General features: G+C 36.8%; 1 protein-coding gene across 2 annotated transcripts in view; it reads right to left on the bottom strand.

The window, feature by feature from the left end:
• LOC106874539 (guanine nucleotide exchange factor subunit RIC1) overlaps positions 1-21,246 on the bottom strand; it is a 247,478-nt gene that overhangs the window by 182,508 nt on the left and 43,724 nt on the right. The window contains exons 5-7 of one of the 2 annotated variants that reach the window (XM_014922306.3): positions 18,668-18,843; positions 10,295-10,407; positions 8,491-8,576 (exon numbers count right to left, since the gene is read on the bottom strand). In XM_014922306.3, coding sequence (XP_014777792.1) covers positions 8,491-8,576; positions 10,295-10,407; positions 18,668-18,843 — 375 coding nt within the window. The remainder of the gene's footprint in view (positions 1-8,490; positions 8,577-10,294; positions 10,408-18,667; positions 18,844-21,246) is intronic. The other variant, XM_014922307.3, reaches the window with a different exon arrangement.

The raw sequence follows: 21,246 nt of genomic DNA, 5'->3' as shown, positions 1-21,246 counted from the left end.
TAAAAACAACAAGGCTATTAGAATATACTGATTTTAGCAGCTGCACTCTCTTCACTCAGTCATAAGAAACGCAGTTTCAATATCTAATGTTGCTCTAGTGGTCTCTCTTGCACAGGATGAACACACAGAAAAATGGTAATGGAGAAGATAGTAAATAATGGTGAAGGTAGTGGAATTGGAATTGATGGTGATGGAAGCATCAATGAAGGTGGTGATGATAATGATGATGATCATAAATTAGTTCTAATACAGATGTACATATAATGCATGTGTTTGTGTGTGTGTGCATGTGCACAAGTATAATTAATATATTTATTACAGAATGTTGTCTTGAAAGGTTATTTTAATTCCTTGTTTTTGATAATAGAAAATTGTTTAATTTCGAAGTTTCCTTGTTGTATGCTTATCAAACATTTCGTTAACACTGGGGACTAGATTGAAATCCAAAGCTAAGTCCACCAACATATGAAATACCCTTATCAGTTTCACAAACTGGGCCAAAAATCACTCATCCACATCTTAATTGATTTGGTACTTTTTTATCAAGTCTCTGAGATGGCAATAGGTGACAAACAAAGTCTATTTAAGCAGAAGTTGTACAACTACAGATTGCACATTTTTCTATTAGCTACTCAACTACTTATTCATTGTAACAGTAAATTTCATATTATTTTCCTATCAGCTTTGAAATGTTAGACAGATAAATTTTAAATCTTAAGACAGCAAGCTCACAGTAAAAACATGGTGGTCACAGCTAGAATGTAAATCACACAATGAAATTTGATCTAACATCCACATACAAGTTCAATCTTCTAGCCATGTATTATATAACTTCTTAAGTAGGGCTGAAGTTACTTGTATCACTGACCTTATTTCTTCATGGAATATATTTAAAATCATATATATATATTGGACAACTGGGAGTTGAGTAAGTATCTCAAATCCAACTGAGAAACTCTAGAGGCTGTGAAAACTAAAGATATGATACAAACTATTAACCCATCTCAACCAGTTGGGACTCTTTTCCATAAAATAGTAAAGCTTTATTCTATTCAAGAATATTTAAAACAGCTAATAGTTACAATTCAAAAGCATTCATTTTTTTGTTTAATACCTCAAAAACAACTCAACAATTTATAACATACAGAATGAGAGGGAAAAAAATAACTGAAATATTCATCCCAATTTATAATATTGAAATTATTTCTCTCTCAAAAGTCTCACAAACATCTCAATACCCAAATAAGCCTCACTGCCAGATATTTTTTGAAGAGTCTTTGCTGAAAGAGATAGAAACAAAAAAATTGTTCTCTTTTTATCAATCACTGCTGATCAATAAGCTATTCTGTTACAAAACTGTTGAAGTTAATTTTCCCCAAAAATTTTGTGCAAGCTAATTTATAAATGTTGACTTCATGCCAGAATTTACCGTTTGACCTATTAGCATAAATTTCTCAAATTGTATTTTGTGCCAAATTTCAAGACCTTAATTTATAATACCAGTCAATTCTTAACTCATTGCTTTCTAAAAACAACTAAGTACAATTGTCACGATAACCAAAAGTCTAGTCTTGAAATCAAAATATGAAGAAAAGAGAGGAGATGAATTTATGTAGCAAGTTATTTTCTAACAGTTCTTTTGCCCGCTAATGTAAATTTACGTAATGTCTACTGTAAGTATGAATTAACTTGTTAATCACTGCAATCTCTTCAAGTCCACAGTTGTCAGCAACCATTGTCTCTAGTATCATTCCGACACTTAACAGCCATCCTCAAATCTTACACTAGTGCTATGTTTAGCTCTTTGGCATTTAAATCAGCCATATCTGGCCCAAATATTCTACCTGTTTTCTGCTCAAACTGGCCAGATCTGACCTCTCATACCTACCCTATAGTATCATTCTAAAAATAGACAATTCCATCACATTGAAATCTCAAATCTACAAGATAAAGCATGATTAATTCAAAACAATGTGAGTAAATAATCATTACATTTGACTGAGCAATCTGAATGCTAAAGGGTTAAAGCTGACCACATTAGTCATCATTTTAATTCTAATTTTTCCATGTTTTGAGTGATGGGATCTTAAATTCTGTATCTTGCCACTCATAGTGACTTTTTGTCAACTCTTTCATGAGGTTCAACCTCAAGATCAGCTTCCACCATCTTTTTTCCATGTCTTTCTGGCCCTCCTTCTCCTGCAGGTTACTTCCACTTAGGTTGCATAGCACTTCTTTACTCGGGTGTCATTTTCAATATGCATCACATATCCCTACCAGCTCAGATTTCTCTCTTGCACTCTAACTGATTCCTTTTATACCCTATTTTTCTCTCAGCTCATATGGACTCCATCTTTCAAGCATGATAACCTTACACATCCAGTAGAGCACGTTCACCTCATTTCGTTCCAGCCATTGTTTTTCATCTGCATTCAATACAACTATGAAACATTATACTTTGCAAAAAACCATCATATAATCTACTTTTCACTCAGAGAGAAAATCCCTTTCTTTCCAGTAGAGGTTCTTATTTATAAATGTTGACTTCATGCCAGTACTTAATTTTTGACTTTTGGCCTAAATTTTTTAAATTGTAATTCAATCCTAATTAGCTGTGAACTTTTTCTATCCAATTCTTATTCTAGCTAGTATGCTTTCAAAATACACTCCTCCATAGTTAATTAGATCACCTACATATAGGAAGCTATTAACTACTTCTAGAGAGTTTTTCTAGCATTTGCAAAAATATATTTTATTGGTGTTCTTATTTTAGTTACTCCTATGAATCTGCTACATGTGGAGTCTATCTTCTCTGTCAATCTATGGTGCCATTGTGTGTCTTATACACCCATAGTTGAATGCACCATATGACATTCCTATTTACTCCTTTCTTGCATATCAAGCAGAGCCACTTCACAGATGGCAACAAACTATTGTCTTTTTTCATACTAAATAATGCTATTATCTTTGTTGCAGGGTCTACTTTAAGATCTTTCAACTCTAGGCTTTGCTTTTATATTTGGAATTTCGACACTGATTCTTCAAAAGATCCAGCTATGAAAATTAAATCACTAGCACACAGAAATTCCCAAGTAGCTTCTGTTATAGCCTGCAGAACAAGAATAAACCATAAGGGCTGAGAACCAAACCCTGATGAACACCTACCAGCACACTATTCCTTGTTGAAATCATTGCTAAAGCTCACCTTGCCAAAATCATTTCTCTACATGGCTTGCACAGCTATCACAAGCAATTCATCAACAACAAGATTTGTTAGTGACTACCAGACTACAGAATCTCTCCAGTAGTTGTCCCACTAAGAAATGAACATCAGTAGTACACCATCCTAATACAAACACCAACTGCATCTAAGCTAGTTTGTCTTCCTACTTAAGAATGATAAATCCTCTCTCTTACTTTCACAACTCAGTTCATCAGCTTGATGCCCTTGCAGTTACTGTTTTCTTGGACATCTTTACCTTTTGTAAGAGTTGATATCGGTATGACTATGCTAGTTAATGGGAATGATCAATACCTATACCCTGCTGATTGACTATGTGAGTGACTAGCATGTGAGTGACTAGCATGTAAGTGACTACACCAAATATTTTCACATCTCAACAACTATCTCTATGACCTCCATATTAACCTTTCAAATGTGAAAATAAATTTCATGGTCATTCCAGTAATGATGTTTAATATCTACCAAAAAATAGAATTGGTATTTACTGCAAGTTACACTACCTCAATAAACTTGACATATCTCAACAAAAAGTAGTTTCAAACATGATATTCCTCAACAAAAGAGGGGCTAATATATATATAAAACTTTCTGCAGTTAAGAGTAATGAAATTTTGAGTGGCTATATCTGAGTTCTGCAGTAAACGGGTTAAACGGACCAAGCCCAGAAAATTAGTGAATTTTTCTAAGGGACAATGAAAGAGTTTAAAACCGATATCATTTTTGACATTGAATGGATGGCTGAATTAATAATGATCTGGACAAGCTATCTTGTTGTATTTTGTTATGTCTCTTTATTTTCTAAATTCAAGTACCACCAAAACTGACCACCTTTCATCAGAGTATTGTTAATGTAAATACAAGTCAAGTAACAGCTTTGGTTGATTTTACCCCACTCTCCCAAAAGTTATGACATTATACTAATCTTAGATATAATAATTATTATTAAAGGCATTAGACAGTTGAATTATAATATTTAACTAAGTACATCATGTTATTCATACCTACCACTTTTCTCGATATTGAGTATGACCACTTCCCAAATGGCAATAGAATCTAGTCATTTTTCCAGTTTATTAAAACTTTGGCATTTGCTTAGTTTAAAATCCATCGATTCTAGGTTTTGCTGCATTTTGCTGATTCCTTTCATGTTTTAAACTCAATTTCTAAAGAGCTTACTTTATCTTTCATTACTCCAGAGTCAACAATATAAGAACCAGTCAATTATTGCAGTCAGTTAAATATCTGGCCTTACACCTGTATTATCGTAATTAATGTTGGCGTTACACCTGTATAATCATAATTAATGTTGGCATTACACCTGTATTATCATAACTAATGTTGGCGTTACACCTGTATTATCATAACTAATGTTGGCGTTAGGAAGGGCATCCAGCTGTAGAAACTCTGCCAAATTAGATTGGAGCCTGGGGTAGCCATCTGGTTCACCAGTCCTCAGTCAAATCGTGCAACCCATGCTAGCATGGAAAGCGGATGTTAAACGGTGACGATCATCATCATCATCGTTTAACGTCCGCTTTCCATGCTAGCATGGGTTGGACGATTTGACTGAGGACTGGTGAAACCGGATGGCAACACCAGGCTCCAGTCTGATTTGGCAGAGTTTCTACAGCTGGATGCCCTTCCTAACGCCAACCACTCAGAGAGTGTAGTGGGTGCTTTTACGTGTCACCCGCACGAAAACGGCCACGCTCGAAATGGTGTCTTTTATGTGCCACCCGCACAAGCCAGTCCAGGGGCACTGGCAACGATCTCGCTCGAAAATCCTACAGGAGCCAGTCAGGCGGGTACTGGCAACGGCCACGCTCAAAATGGTGCATCTCATGTGCCACCCGCACAAGAACCAGTCCAGGGGCACTGGCAACGATCTTACTTGGCTTGCCGGGTCTTCTCACGCACAGCACATTTCCAAAGGTCTCGGTCAGTAGTCATCGCCTCGGTGAGGCCCAATGTATGAAGGTCTTGCCTCACCACCTCAGCCCAGGTCTTCCTGGGCCTACCTCTTCCACGGGTTCCCTCAACTGTTAGGGTGTGGCACTTTTTCACGCAGCTATCCTCCTCCATTCTCACCACATGTCCATACCAGCGCAATCGTCTCTCTTGCACGCCACAACTGATGCTTCTAATGTTCAGCTTTTCTCTCAAGATACTTACACTCTGACGGGTATTCACATTGACATTACACATCCAACGGAGCATACTGGCTTCATTCCTTGCGAGCTTACGTATGTCCTCAGCAGTTACAGCCCATGTTTCACTGCCATGTAGCATGGTTGTTCGTACGCATGCGTCATACAGTCTGCCTTTTACTCTGAGTGAGAGTCCCTTTGTCGCCAGCAGGGGTAAGAGCTCTCTAAACTTTGCCCAGGCTATTCTTATTCTAGCAGCTACACTTTCAGCGCACCCACCCCCACTACTAACTTGGTCGCCCAGATAGCGGAAGCTATCGACTACCTCTAGTTTTTCACCCTGGAATGAGATAGAAGTTGTTTCCTGTTTGTTTGCAGTCTTTATTGCACCTGAACATCTGCCACAAACAAAAACTAACTTGCTAGTTAACCTGCCTTTGATGTTGCTGCACCTCTTATGTGTCCATAGCTTGCACCGGGTACATCTTATAGAGTTACTACCTACTCCTTTTCTACATACTGAGCAGGGCCATCTACCTGAAGGGGTTTGTGTTTTATCTACCTTCCTACTTATTAGGATTTTGGTTTTAGCTAGGTTGACTCTAAGGCCCTTCAATTCTAGACCTTGCTTCCACACCTGAAACTTCTCCTCTAGTTCTGATAGTGACTCCGCAATTAGGGCAAGGTCATCAGCATAGAGGAGCTCCCAGGGGCAACCTGTCTTGAACTCCTCTGTGATTGCCTGGAGGACTATGATAAATAAGAGGGGGCTGAGGACGGAACCTTGGTGGACCCCTACCTCTACCCGGATGATGAATTAATGATTTATATCATTTCATTAATATTATAATATTGGATTTATAATACTTTATTTCTCTATGTTAGCTTTTGCAAATATGGACATACATTCAACTTACTGACACAAGTATAGGTTCTATTTTCAAGAAAATCATGTATGTGTGCATGTGTGTGTACATGCACGTGCACACACAATAAATGACAAAAATAAAAACACAAGAGACTAAGTGAAAACAAAGAGGGTAATTAATAGGCTTCCACTCAAGAGAAGGAAGGGAATAGAAGTGCTTGATATTACAAATTCAAACTCATCATCAGAAAAGATGGAGAGAGAAGGAGAACATTTCCTGGATTTAACAACTTTATATATATACATACAGAGAGAGAGAGAGAGAGAGAGAGAGAGAGAGAAGAGAGAGAGAGAGAGAGAGAGAGAGAGAGAGAGAGAGAGAGAGAGAGAGAGAGAGAGAGAGAGAGAGAGAGAGAGAGAGAGAGAGAGAGAGAGAGAGAGAGAGAGACAGATGTACACCCGTACACATACACACACTTGATCCTCTTATACAGACCAATGCTGCAATCATCAGTTGTAATGAATGTAAAAATTTAACTATTTGGTCTAGTTTTGTTATCACTAAGTTGGTTATTTCCCGATGTGCAGCTGCAATTCTATCAGTAACTACAATGAATTGCTCCTACATAACATAAATTATATGAATATAACAACTTTTCCAATGAACTGAAGAAGTAGAGAGAATAATAAGTAAGTAAATGAAATGAAATTTCCAATCTGGCTACTTTTCAAAATGATACTTTTGTTGCCAAAAGATTTCAGGAAATTCCAGCTAATCTGGTTTGGTAATGGTTGAAAGATATTGGGTCTTAATTATTTTCTTGTGCTACTGACATTTGTTGTCTACAAAAGATGAACTATCAAATTTGTGACTACTTTTTATGTTACTGCATAGCAAGAGTCACAGCACAAGTATTCTTGACACAACTATTGTGAGAGATTTTCTGAAAATTGTGCTAACATTACTTTAGAAACGTATTCTACTCTCATAGACAACAACCCCTCTTTTGTTTGGATTTGAGAAACAAGATCATAACTACACATCTTAACATCAGCTGAATCACCATCACCAGCAGCAACTGCTGTATTTATTTATGGAAATAAACACAACTTACACTAGTTCAGAATATTCCAACTTTTCAACTACAAAACATGAATGAACACAGAGATGGCATACAGGACAACCAGTTGACAGGTTAGAAGTTCATATCTAATAACCAACATTGTGTTGTATCCATAATATTCATAGACAGGACAAATATCAAATAGCCCAGTTCACAATGCTTGTAAACAAATCACTACTATAAATAGTTGCAGCACTATGAGGTTGGTGGTTCATTAGTTTGCAGTGCCCAGTTCAAATCATCTTTTGAGTACAACTTGAAGACAAATGGATGTCAGCAAGCTGGCTTATCCTGCATAATGATGAAGTTTTCACTTGTGCCACTATAACTTAGTGAATATATACAGAATATTGTAGATAAATGACTTAAGTGCTAGACAACTGACATTAAAGCCATTAATTTTAACTCCTGCTTCAATCACTGCATTGAGCCCATGGATAATATGTATCACACTGTTAGCAGATTACGAAATGGCAGTGATAGTTGTAGTGGTATTAGAGGTGGGACAGTTGGAGAGTATCTTTAAACAAGCAGCCACATTTCTTTAGCCACCAGTAGCCGTATCTGAGTAACATGAGAACTAGTCAGAAGTTCCACACACAAACATGTGGCATAAGACAAGACATTTTAAAGTCTGGTTTTATGTGGGTTGTTTTTTTTTTTTTCTTACATCATTTTTTTTTTAAAGAAAATCTAAACAAAGGAATGAGTGAGTGAATAAATGAAGGAAGTAATGAGTGAGTGATTAAGCAGATGAGTGAGTGATTAAGCAGATGAGTGAGTGATTAAGCAGATGGATGAGTGGAGAGGCAAGCAGATGTGTGACTAAATGAAAGATTGCATGAGTGGATAATGAATGAGTGATTGGATAAATGAATGACTTGAAAAGAGTGAATGAGGGAATAAATGACTGAATAAATGAGTGGGTCAGTGGATGGAAGAATGAACATATGACTGCAATTACAATGGACATGTGCAGTAGCAGATATCTAAGAGATTTTGAAAACACAAAGATCAATGTGGCAGTGTATGTACATTCTTTAGAACCCAGATGGATCTATTTGCTAGTGCAGCACATGAAACCAGGGGAAATAAAACATAACTTACCTATAGCATCCATATGCAATTAATTGATAACGATGATTGATAGCAACACAAACAGCATCTGTTAATTCTTTGGCTAAGATTCCTCGCTGATAAGTATATAAAAAAAAAAATTGGTAATTCATACATTAATGATAATAATTAGACATATACAGGTAACGTGTAAAATATAAAAGACAGAGGTAGAATTGCAAATGATTACTCATTACTACTATGCATCATTATTCATACCACTACCGTGTGTCCTTACTGGTAACTATGCGATCCATCTGATAGAAATGGAAAATAGAAATGGTCAAACCAATAGGATACTGGACAACCAGCCAAGAAGTAGTAGTACATATAGTCATCAACAGTTGTTAACACAGCTAAAATAACTGTCAATAGCACAGCTGAAAGTAGGGACCACAGGTTAATAAAATTCACTGTTGTAAGCCATAGCAGTACTTTGGAATTTTGAAATATTTCAATAACTTAGAGTACTAAGTTCAAACTCTTTTGCAGGAAATGCTTCCTGTAATAGAAAAGTGTTCTAGCTAGAGGAAGATTTGTTTATCATTCACTTATAATTTGAAAACCTAAAAATAAGAAGTAGAACTATGTTAATTCCATTTCAGGAAAGAATTGGTTTTAATTTGAGGAATAAGTAGCACTGACAACCTAGAATACATACAAAAACAGTGACACACCAAATTAGATAAGAATGTTTTCCAATTGGCTAGCTTTTCCACCAAATGCTTTACCTAAATATAGATTTATATTTCAGAATGGCAGACGTAAGGAAAAGAGGAATTTTAATACCAATTCTTTTCTGACAGGTACCAGTAATCTACATGACAAAAAAATCCAAATGGGAATCATAAACCAGTCAGAGTTGGTTCAATGAGGCTTGCGATCAAATACATAAGGGTCTTACTCAACTTCTGTATTTACTATTAGCAACACAGATATCATATATATAGTACCTTCTCCATTGTGTTTTAAAGAATTCACTCAAGCAATTTTAGAAAACAGGGAAATTTAGGCATGGGTGTCACAATTTGGAAATTATAATACTCCTGCATTTCCTAAAAGATATTATTCATGTAGATGAAAGCAATCATTAATTATGTTTCCTGATAACTACTATCATACCAAAGTACTGATGAAGAACTGCTATTACACCAAAGTACTGACAGAATAGATACATTGGGCATAGATACATTGAAGCTCCAGCATCTGACTTGGTAAACACCCACAAAATTATTAACAATCATTCCAACAACCACCTTGAGCACCTTTTTCAGCTCCGTGTGTCTAACACACATGAGTATGCCTACAAAGTCAGAAAACAGCACCGCTCCCATGACTTTCGGAAACATTTTTTCACACTCAGAGTTGCAGAAGCATGGAACAAACTACCAGCATCAGTTGTTAGTTGCTGAAACATTGCATCTTTTAAAACCTCCATGCTTCCTGAAATTCGCCAACACTACACCTGATATGCCCCACTCCATATGCATGCACACATGTATATCAGAACTCATTCACTGTTCACTTTCCTGACTCTTGTACATAATTCTATGTACTGTACATAGTTATAGTGTACCTATAACTATAGGTTATAGGTGCACTTATAGTGCACCTATAACCTATAGGTGATGAGTTATAGTGAACCTGAGCATTATACACAATATTATTATTTTTACATCTAAGCACTGACTCAGAACTACTTTCATACTGAGGTACCCACCCATCACACAAAAATATCACTCCCGCCTCTGTAATTATTGTTCATGTCTCTTAGTTCATTCATGCCTTCACTTACATTATCAAAAGCAAATGCTGCTTTCCCTGTGTTTAGCACCAGGCTGTAACCTCTTAGAAAGGGGCTGTAATCAAACTGTGTCACATAGCTGTCTCGGTCTGTGGAACGGGAAGCTGCAACAGAAATCAAATCGTAATTAAGGTATTGGAATCAGATTAGAAGGGTAATTGGGTAGTGTTGAATATGAAAGAAACAATGTGGAATTAAAGGAATGAAATTAAGAGGGTGAAAGCTAGTATTCTAGCAAAAGAACAGATAGCTCAGTATTTCATCCACATAAGTGTCTGAATGTCACATATAAATATGCATGTAAACATAGTTATTTGGTGCAGATTAAGAGTGTAAGCAACATGTATACTAGGGCTAAAGAAAAGCTTTAAAGAGACCTGAAATTACAATATTCTCATTAATTTGTGATTTAAGTCAAAGTAATCATCCAAATAGGTTTACATATACATAGATTTCTATAGAATGTTTTACTCAAGGGGAAGATATAAAAGTAGTGGTGGTTCTAAAGTGTTTAGGATATGGATGATGTACCTGAGATGACATAGACATAAAATGTAGAAAAAATGAGAAAGAAAAATTATATAAATGGCATATGAATTCAATTTAATTTAAAATTGAATATCTGAAATATGAAGAAAAAATTAAGTTATATACACAATAGAATTAAAAAGAGTTTTATAGTAAACAGGTAGCTGCAATTAAAAGTGTAATGCTATAAACATACTATAAACATATAATTAATATACGTATTAATATCTAGTTACCTGCCTTGTCTCTATTACCCAATAATCTTGTAGACCATATGTGCACACATCATCATCATCATCATCATCATCGTTTAACGTCCACTTTCCATGCTAGCATGGGTTGGACGACTTGACTGAGGACTGGTGAAACCGGATGGCAACACCAGGCTCCAATCTAAATTTGGCAGAGTTTCTACAGCTGGATGCCCTTCCTAACGTCAACCACTCAGAGAGTGTAGTAGGTGCTTTTACGTGTTACCTGCACAAAGGCCAGTCAGGCGATACTGGCAACGGCCACGCTCAAAATGGTGTCTTTTATGTGCCACCCGCACAAGCCAGTCCAGGGGCACTGGCAACGATCTCGCTCGAAAATCCTACGGAAGCCAGTCAGGCGGTACTGGCAACGGCCACGCTCAAAATGGTGCATCTTATGTGCCACCCGCACAAGAGCCAGTCCAGGGGCACTGGCAACGATCTTACTTGGCTTGCCGGGTCTTCTCACGCACAGCACATTTCCAAAGGTCTCAGTCAGTAGTCATCGCCTTGGTGAGGCCCAATGTACGAAGGTCTTGCCTCACCACCTCAGCCCAGGTCTTCCTGGGCCTACCTACGAAGGTCTTGCCTCACCACCTCAGCCCAGGTCTTCCTGTCATTCAATTTCTCTCACACACAAGCTACGTATATCAATCTATCTGACATTACAAATATGATGTTCATATTCATAGTGTGTATTTTTGAAATATTAAATCACTGATCTTCAATCTACAGCCTGCATGTTATTTCACCTATTTACAAAAAAGTTTACTTCTAACAGTTAAATGCAGATCTCCAAACAGCTCAGCTAACACACACACACACACATTCCCAAAAAGAATTATTTCTTGTTCTCTCTTAGAGCTGAAATGAAACTGTACAAACATAATGCTGTGTAAACTGAGGAATTGTATGTACAACCTGCAACTTTCTACTCCTAAATTAAAATGCAGATGTCTGTTTACAATATTGGAAACTTGATCTCCATCTGTGGTCTTGCTGGTGTTTTTCCAACTCAAATTGTTTACACGTATATATTTAGTATTGATCAGTGTGCGTGTGTGTGTGATAGAGAGAGAGAGGGCAGGATGTATACAATACACACAAAGAACCAAAACTAATAGGATATAATTAAGAGTATTTGAGGGGAAGAAACAATAAATGAAAGAGGTGTAAATATTTGTGCGGTGGAAAAAAACATGTGACATTTGAGATAATTGTTTTATTTAAGAATCAAGGAATAATTGATGCAAAATGGCAAAATACAAGTAGTGAATAAATAAATGAATGAACTAATCTAGTCTAATGAATGAACAACAAACAGTAAATTCAATGTGACAATTTAGAAGAGGTCATGAAAGAGAAACGGAGATAAACACTTATACATACACACAGATCATAAGATAACAACAGACCATAAAAGCAAAGTTCACAGTTGATACTTAAGCTACATGCTTAATCCCCACCAGACTAAAACTACGAAAGCAACTACAGTACAAGTGGCTTATTTTACAATATTAGTACCAAGTTGTTTTTGGTTTCACTTGTTAGTTTTTCAATAGACAATCATTTGTTTTTTTCTTTTGCTTGCATATCATTTTTTTTTCTTTATATTCCAAATATATTTTCTACCATTAGCAGATTACAAACTAAATATTCTCTCACTAAATGCAAAAAAAAAAAACCTAAATTCTTTAGATTTACACTCATTATCATTATTATAGTCACTGAGGGCAGGCATTGTGATGTTATTGTTCAACACAGTTTTTAGTCCTATAGGGTTTAAAAAAAAAACACCAAAGGTTTTCAGAATATAGGTTACAAGGACAAGATCATATATAGAATATGAGCTATATTGTTTATTATTATCAAATTGTACAAATTGCATTTGTACAATTTGACTCCAAGTCTCACCCAGAGACCTCAAGAGACAACAAGTTAGAAGTTTGAGTTGGTAGTATGACTAGAGTGCCATATTTTTGGTTTTGCACAGAGTATTGTTCTAGAGAATGTCTGTCAAAACTTAAGAAAATTAGAAGTTTGTTCTAAAAGTAATTTGGTGATAAGATGATATAGTATCATCTCAAGTCAACAGTAAAAAGTGTTTGCTATTATGTACATTTAAAAGTACTTTTGACAACGTTTACAGATTAAAATGTTTTAGGAATTAGTTTCAATATAAAACCAAAACTCCAGTAATATACTAAAATTCAATCAATCAACCAAAACACTCCTGTTTACAAAAAGGTTCACACCAAACAGAAAGTCCAAGCATATCTCATATGAGAAACCTTACATTCTCAAAAATATTGCCAAATTGTGGAATTCTATACCATAAAACATTTTTCCGATGACTTCCATGTTTATTAACTCCCATGTATCATGAAAATTAATGGAAAACTTGGTTTTACATTACAGAATTCCATGTCATGGCAAAATTTTCAGGATCACAATGTTCCCATAACATACACCCATACAGAGGTGTACCTGTAATCTTTTATTATTTTTATGCTAGTAACTTTTATTGTTATTACAACTGATGTTGTTTTATTATTGTTGGTGCTGTTCTCAGTGGACTAAATAAGTAGATGGTTGGCTCAGTGTGAAACTGGTCTGAGATGAGTTTGCAATAGGGAGGACTTTGCTGCTCAGTGCACAGACAAAAAAGTAACATCTCAAAAATGGTTTTCAGAAAGTATAACCATCACTCTATATTCAGAGTTCTAATCTTTGTAGGTTTATTTTGCTTTTCATTGCTTCAGGTTAGATGAAGTAAGTATTAGATATACTGGAATCAACAGCTTTCTGAACTTTTTCCATTCCATTCTTACTCTGGCAACTGTTTTTAGAACATCTACGTCCACTGCAAACTAGATTACAAAGCAAACAAGTTATTAACTACTTCTACAGAATTTGGCAAGCATTTGGAAGGATTTATCCTGCACATTTTCTTACAATTAGCTAATCCTGTTAATCTATGAAGTCTACTTTTCCCATCAGCCTCTCTGTTATCCCACTACATCGTTTATGCACCTATAGTTTACAATGGGTGCACCTTTTGGAATTCCCACCTATTCCATGTATGGCTACTTTCCCAATGACAGAATTGTCTTCTTTCCCCACTTACTAAAACTTTAATCTTTGCCAGGTTTGCTTTGAGGCCTCTTGATTCTAGATTTCGCTTCCAAGTTTGGAATTTCTTTTCTGAACCTTTGACTGATTCGTCAATGAGAACTAGGTCATCAGCTTACAAGTGTTCCCACAGACTGGTCTTAAACTTCTATTATGGCTTAGAGAACAATGATATACAGGAGGCAGCTGAGAACTGAGCCCTCTTATACACTAACCTGCATGTAAAATTCCTCACTTAACTCATTAATTCTTCCTTTGCTGATAGCAGTCTGTACATAGCTTACTAACTCATACAATCCATTCAATGTAGCCTATCAAAAGCCTTCTTCAGATTGACAAAAGCTTGATACAGTAGTTTACTCCTAGCTAATAATTTCTCTTACGGTTGTCTAATTAGTAAGACAGCATCAGTGGCCCCCCCCATCCTGAATAAATCCAAACTCTGTTTTGTCTAGGCTGATTCTCTTCCTAATCAATCACGCAGTAAACCTTTTAGTATCTTTCAGAAGAAGAAGGGCAGCACTCATGAGACCTTTATGCAATGATTGGAAGGGAGGGAGAGATGGAAGGAGTTAGGCCAAAGACCTGCTCTGAATGTTTGCAACAGAGTTGACTTTACTAAAAGACCTAAAAGTCTTGCATTAAACCAAATGATTTATTAAATCCACTACTCTTTAAATAATCTTCCAAGGGGAATTTCTTTTCAACAGAGGCACAAAGCCTGAAATTTGGGGGGAGGGGGGGCAACTGATTAGATCAACCCCAGTACGCAACTGGTACTTAATTTATCGACTCCGAAAGGATGAAAGGCAAAGTCAACCTCAGCAGAATTTGAACTCAGAACATAAAGACAGAAGAAATACTGCTAAAGCATTTCGCCTGGCATGCTAACATTTCTGTCAGCTCACCACCTTCCAAGGGGAATATTGCAATATTTATGTTAGAATAATATTGGTTAGAGTTGTTAGAATATGTTAGAATAACATTGTAACAGTTGTGATTGTGACTCATGCTAAAATATCTGAGGATTATATTATAACAACAAAGATAATTTATTACTTTGGAGAAGTGAAAAGTATTATTATAAACTCAATTGGTGCCTAACAGTTTTGGAGAAGAGAGAGAATTCTTCACAATAATGAGCCATATATATGTACATATTGATTTCTCACACTGGCATATAACCAGTATGAATATGTCATAGGTGTGTGTGTGTGTGTGTGTGTGTGTTTGTGTGTGTGTATGCATGTGTGCATATAAGATAGAATTCTACAAAGATATATAAATATCTAATAAGACATCACTTGGTCAACATCCAATCATATAATGTTGTTAGCAACTTGCTATTTTTGATCAGTTTCATTTATAACATCAGTTTATATAGTCAGAAAAAAATTATGCCGCCTCAACACAGACAATGTTGGGGTATCTTTTACTTTTATCTTTAGCTTGTTCCAGTCATTAGACTGCAGCCATGCCAGGACACCACCTTGAAGGGTTTTTTCAGTTGAACAAATCAATCTCAGGGCTTATTCTGTTTAAGCCTGGTAATTATTCTATCAGTCTCTTTTGTCGAACTGCTAATCTACAGGGATGTAAACACACCAATACCAGTAGTCAAGTGGTGGTGGGGAACAAACACACACACATATATATACACACAATAGGTTTCTTTCAGTTTCCGTCTACCAAATCTACTCACAAGACTTTGGTCAGCCTGAGGTTATAGTAGAAGATACAATATATAATACAATACAAGAGAAAACAATAAGGAGTGTATAAAGTCACAAATGACAGAGAAATTGTTTGATGAAATTTCATCAAACTATTTCTCTAAATGACTGTGTATGTGTGTATGAGGTAGGATGCATGGTTACCATCTGGATAGTTAAGTTATACAAGCAAAAGTCATACCCAATGACTGGTGTAGTAGTATCACCATTAACTGCTACCAAAGAAAAGGAGATGCCTTAGAAGGAAGAAGTTTTAGGGAAATCAAACAACTGGAACAGGTTATGAGGTTACAGGAAGAGTCACAGCACAATTGATTCATGAGAGTTCACCTAGATGAGATGCAGTTTGGTTTCGTGTCCACTACCCATCATCTCTCTAACCACAGATCTTCCTTGGTACCATCTATTTCATGCAACTCAGAACCATTTCACTTGTTATCCATCCTTTATCCATTAATGCTGTTCTCTGCACACACACACTCTCCACTTTACCCTGATCTCCACCACCACTCCACTGAACCACCATATTACTTCTCCTCCTCCTCCTCCACCATACTGTCTCTCACTCCATGAACTATGCCTGCCTCTCCATCCACCCCAACTCTTGCAATCTATCAAACCACATATCATTTTACCCTGGTTACTACATCATCTTGGAGGTGCAATGGCCCAGTGGTTAGGGCAGCGGACTCGCGGTCATAGGATCGCGGTTTCGATTCCCAGACCGGGCGTTGTGAGTCTTTATTGAGCAAAAACACCTAAAGCTCCACGAGGCTCCGGCAGGGGATGGTGATGAACCCTGCTGTACTCTTCCACCACAACTTTCTCTCACTCTTACTTCCTGTTTCTGTTGTGCCTGTAATTCAAAGGGTTAGCCTTGTCACACTGTGTCACGCTGAATATCCCTGAGAACTACGTTGAGGGTACACCTGTCTGTGGAGTGCTCAGCCACTTGCACGTTAATTTCACGAGCAGGCTGTTCTGTTGATCAGATCAACTGGAACCCTCGACGTCGTAAGCGACGGAGTGCCAACAACAACTACATCATCATTACTATTCCGCTGCTCTCCTCCCCTTCTTTTCTGCACTGTCAGTCATTTTCTACTCACCCCTACCTCCCTAACTTATGTAACACTGGTCATCCCTCGTCTCTTATTAACCTTTCAACTCTACTCAATCTTTACAGCTGTCACCTCCCTCCCCTCCTCTTATTCCCTTTCTCTCACTTCCTCATATAATCCTGCAATCTCTATCCACCCATACTCTTGGTTCTTCTGTCCCCACTCCTTTCAACTCACCTTGTATCTTAAGGGTCCACCTAGATACCTCATCACTACTATTTTTATCTCTTTCCAGATCCACCTAATCACTCTTACCTCTCTTCTAAATATGTAACTTGCCATGTAGCTCCTCTGCAGCAAAAAACTTTTCTGCTCTAGCCCCTTCTTATACTCTAATGCAGGGTTTTTCAAACTTTTTGACTTGGAGACCCCTTTATATTTCAGGCTTTACCTTAGGGACCCCCTTATAAACACTTATAAAATTTATACATAAATATTTGCTTAAAATAACATATATTTTTACATTTATTTATTTAACAGTATTTAACAAATAGGTTTATTGTCAATTAAAAGATTTTGATTAAAAAACATATAAAATCAAATTGCCCATAAAAAGTATTTGCTGTCCACGGACCCCCTGTCTTTTCCTTGCGGATCCCCTGTCTTTTCCTTGCGGATCCCCTGTCTTTTCCTTGCGGATCCCCTGTCTTTTCCTTGCGGACCCCCTGTGGTCCACGGACCACAGTTTGAAAACCCCTGCTCTAATGCATCATCTCCTGACATAAAGCTGCTCCCCTCAGGGTTTGTAATCTTGCAAATAACATGACAACCTTACGAATACTGGTAGTAAGAAACAAAAAAACACACAGTAAATGTTGTAAAGTGGTTGACATTAGGAAGGGCATCGAACCATAGAAACCATACGCATCCCTTCAATCCATCAGATCCTGTTAAACTGTCAAACCCATGCCAACAAGATATATACACACACATCACTTAGTAATTATAAGACCAGTAGAATACACAAAGTGATACAAAGTCACAGTCATATGTGTAGTTGTATTCACACATACACACACTTGAAGTGGATGGTATCTCTAAAGCAGAGGTAGGTAAGTACATTGTCATAATGCAAGCATAAATATATCCTAAGGCAATACACCACATTTATCATTTCAGCAATCTTAGCAACACGTATAACTGCACCAGCTTTGTCCAAAACTATTTCTAAGTTATGAAGTCAAGCACATATGAGGTAGTATACATGATTGCCCTGATCCAGTCATTCATTGCATAGCTGTATATATGTTTGATACAAATGAAAAAAAACTTTAGATCATGTTTGAACCAAGTTATACAAATAGATAAAAGAACATAAGAGAACATGTATATACATATGTGCATGAATCTGACGATAATCCTGTAACGTGCCAATCTGAATATAATGTAGATGGAAAGGGTAAAGGCCAAATGACTAGCCTGATCAGGGCGTAGTACTGTAATAACTCAATTAGAAAAATTCACTTGAAGAGAAAATATTTCAAAGAATTTCAGTAAAGGAGTTGGATATAAAACTGAATTTAACAGCAGTGACAAAAGTGAGAGGTTAGCAATGAGAGAAAGAGTAACATGGCACCAGTTAATATATTCGACACTCACAGTTTGCGTTAGACCTAGCAGCCATCTCACCTCGGCAATGTTGGAGATCTGTAGACATGGATATGGAAGGGATGTTAATTTTGTCAACATACTCAAGAGACCTGTCTTTCCAGGGAATTCGTTGTAAATAACCATCAACAGTGGAGAAAATGAGATGATCTTGGTTACTTTGTAAGCTGGTAAAATAAAAGAAAACAAATGGAAAAATTGAAAGAAAATAAATTCAGAATGAACACGTCATTGTTTTTATGATATTGTTATGTTGCAGCGAAGCAAATCAGTACAGCACTGGCACTCCATCAGTTATGATGACGAGGGTTCCAGCTGATCCAATCAACAGAACAGCTAGCTTGTGACATTAATGTGCAATTGGCTGAGCACTCCACAAACATGTGTACCCTTAACATAATTCTCAGAGAAATTTAGCATGACACAGAATGTGACAAGGCTGGCCCTTTTGAAATACAGGTACAACTCATTTTTACTAGCAGAGTGGATTGGTGTAACGTGAAATAAAATGTCTTGCTCAAGGACACAATGCATCACCAGGAATTGAACTCATGACCTTACAATCGTGAACTGAATACCCTAACCACTAAGCCACATACCTTCACAGTAGAGCACTAGTCTAATCTTATATTCTGAGCTAAAATTCCACGAAGATCAGCTTTATTCTTTTATAAGTTGACTATATTTCACTGTACAACATTTCTTTCCTTGTTTCAATGTCAGAATTAGTAGAGCTTCAGACAAAAGCCTTGCAGTATTTAGTTACACCCCTCTACATTCCAATTTTAAATGCCACCAAGATAGATTTTTGTCTTTGATCCATTCACAATTGACAAAATAGGAAACCGAGTGTTGTTGTCAACTTAATCAACAATACTGTCCCCTAAAATTTGAGTCAGAGGACTAATGTGAGAAAACATTATCCTTATTAAAGGACTGATACTTTACCATCCTCCCTATATCATCAAGGCTACAGTTCTAGCTGAACATGTTTTTATTTGCTATTTCATGGAACTTTATAGAAACAATTTTTTTTCAGTTCACAGATGTGGGAAATAAGTGGAAATTTCCCTTTGACTTTACATTTAGATTCATGCTTATATATTCCAAGAACTATTTAATTCCACAGACATTATTATGTCCTTATTCGTTGCTTTTTATTGTTTACATGTCCAGGAATTTCTATTCAGACAGTTTTCAACATTTTAAAAATTTTTACTGAGATGATTTTATTGATAAGATAGAATTGATAAATCAATGTAGAAAAAATTAAACATGTAGGCGTGGTAAGTAGCTTGCTTACCAACCACATAGTTCTGGGTTCATTCCCACTGCGTAGCACCTTGAGCAAGTGTCTTCTACTATAGCCTCGGGCCGACCAAAGCCTTGTGAGTGGATTTGGTAGACGGAAAACTGAAAGAAGCCTGTCGTATATATGTATATATGTGTGTATATGTTTGTGTGTCTGTGTTTGTCCCCCGAACATCGCTTGACAACTGATGCTGGTGTGTTTACATCCCTGTAACTTAGCAGTTCGGCAAAAGAGACCAATAGAATAAGTACTAGGTTTGCAAAGAATAAGTCCTGGGGTCGATTTGCTCGACTAAGGCGGTGCTCCAGAATGGCCACAGTCAAATGACTGAAACAAGTAAAAGAGTAAAAGAGTATGTCTTTTAATGACAATATCAATATAATTACGTCTATGTAAGAACAGCTACAATATGAATCTTAATTCAAATTCCTAGAAGAAACTTTACTTTAGGAAATACATGAATATCAAAAATTCTTATTTCACCTTATCTAAGATATTTCAACCTTTATGCCTATGATAGAAATTTATATTTTTTACTGCTATTATCATTATTGTGGAGGCGCAATGGCCCAGTGGTTAGGGAAGCGGACTCGCAGTCGGAGGATCACAGTTTCAATTCCCAGACCAGGCGTCGTGTGTGTTTATTGAGCGAAAACACCTAAAGCTCCAAGAAGTTCCGGCAGGGGGTGGTGGCGGCCCCTGTTGTACTCTTTCACCCCAACTTTCTCTCACTCTTTCTTCCTGTTTCTTGAGTAAAGCTGCGATGGACTGGCGTCCTGTTGAGCTGGTGGGGAACCCATACGCCATAGAAACCAGGAAACCAGGCCCATGAGCTTGGCTAGGCTTTAAAAGGGCACATAAATAAAAATTATTATTATTATTATTATTATTATTATTATTAAAACATAAGTGGTGAGCTGGCAGAATCACTAGCACACTGGGCAAAATGCTAATTGGCATTTCATCCATCGTTTTATTCTGAGTTCAAATTCCACTGAGATCAATTTTGCCTTTCATCCTTTCAAGGTTGATAAAATAGGTACCAGTTGAATGCTGGGGGTCAATGTAATCGACTTACCCACTCTCCTGAAATTACTGGCCTTGTGCCGAAATTTAAAGTTTTTTTTTTTATTATCATTACAGCTGTTGTTACTATTGTTAATATTATTACTATTACTAATAAATCAGGGTGGCGAGCTAGCAGAATCGTTAGCACGCCGGGTGAAATGCTTAGCGGTATTTTGTCTGCCGTTACATT

This window comes from Octopus bimaculoides, chromosome 10, assembly GCF_046866305.1.
Source record: "Octopus bimaculoides isolate indiv1 chromosome 10, ASM4686630v1, whole genome shotgun sequence".
NCBI classification, from domain to species: domain Eukaryota; kingdom Metazoa; phylum Mollusca; class Cephalopoda; order Octopoda; family Octopodidae; genus Octopus; species Octopus bimaculoides.
The sequence above is the reverse complement of the archived record's forward strand: the minus strand, read 5'-3'. Positions and strand labels throughout refer to the sequence as shown.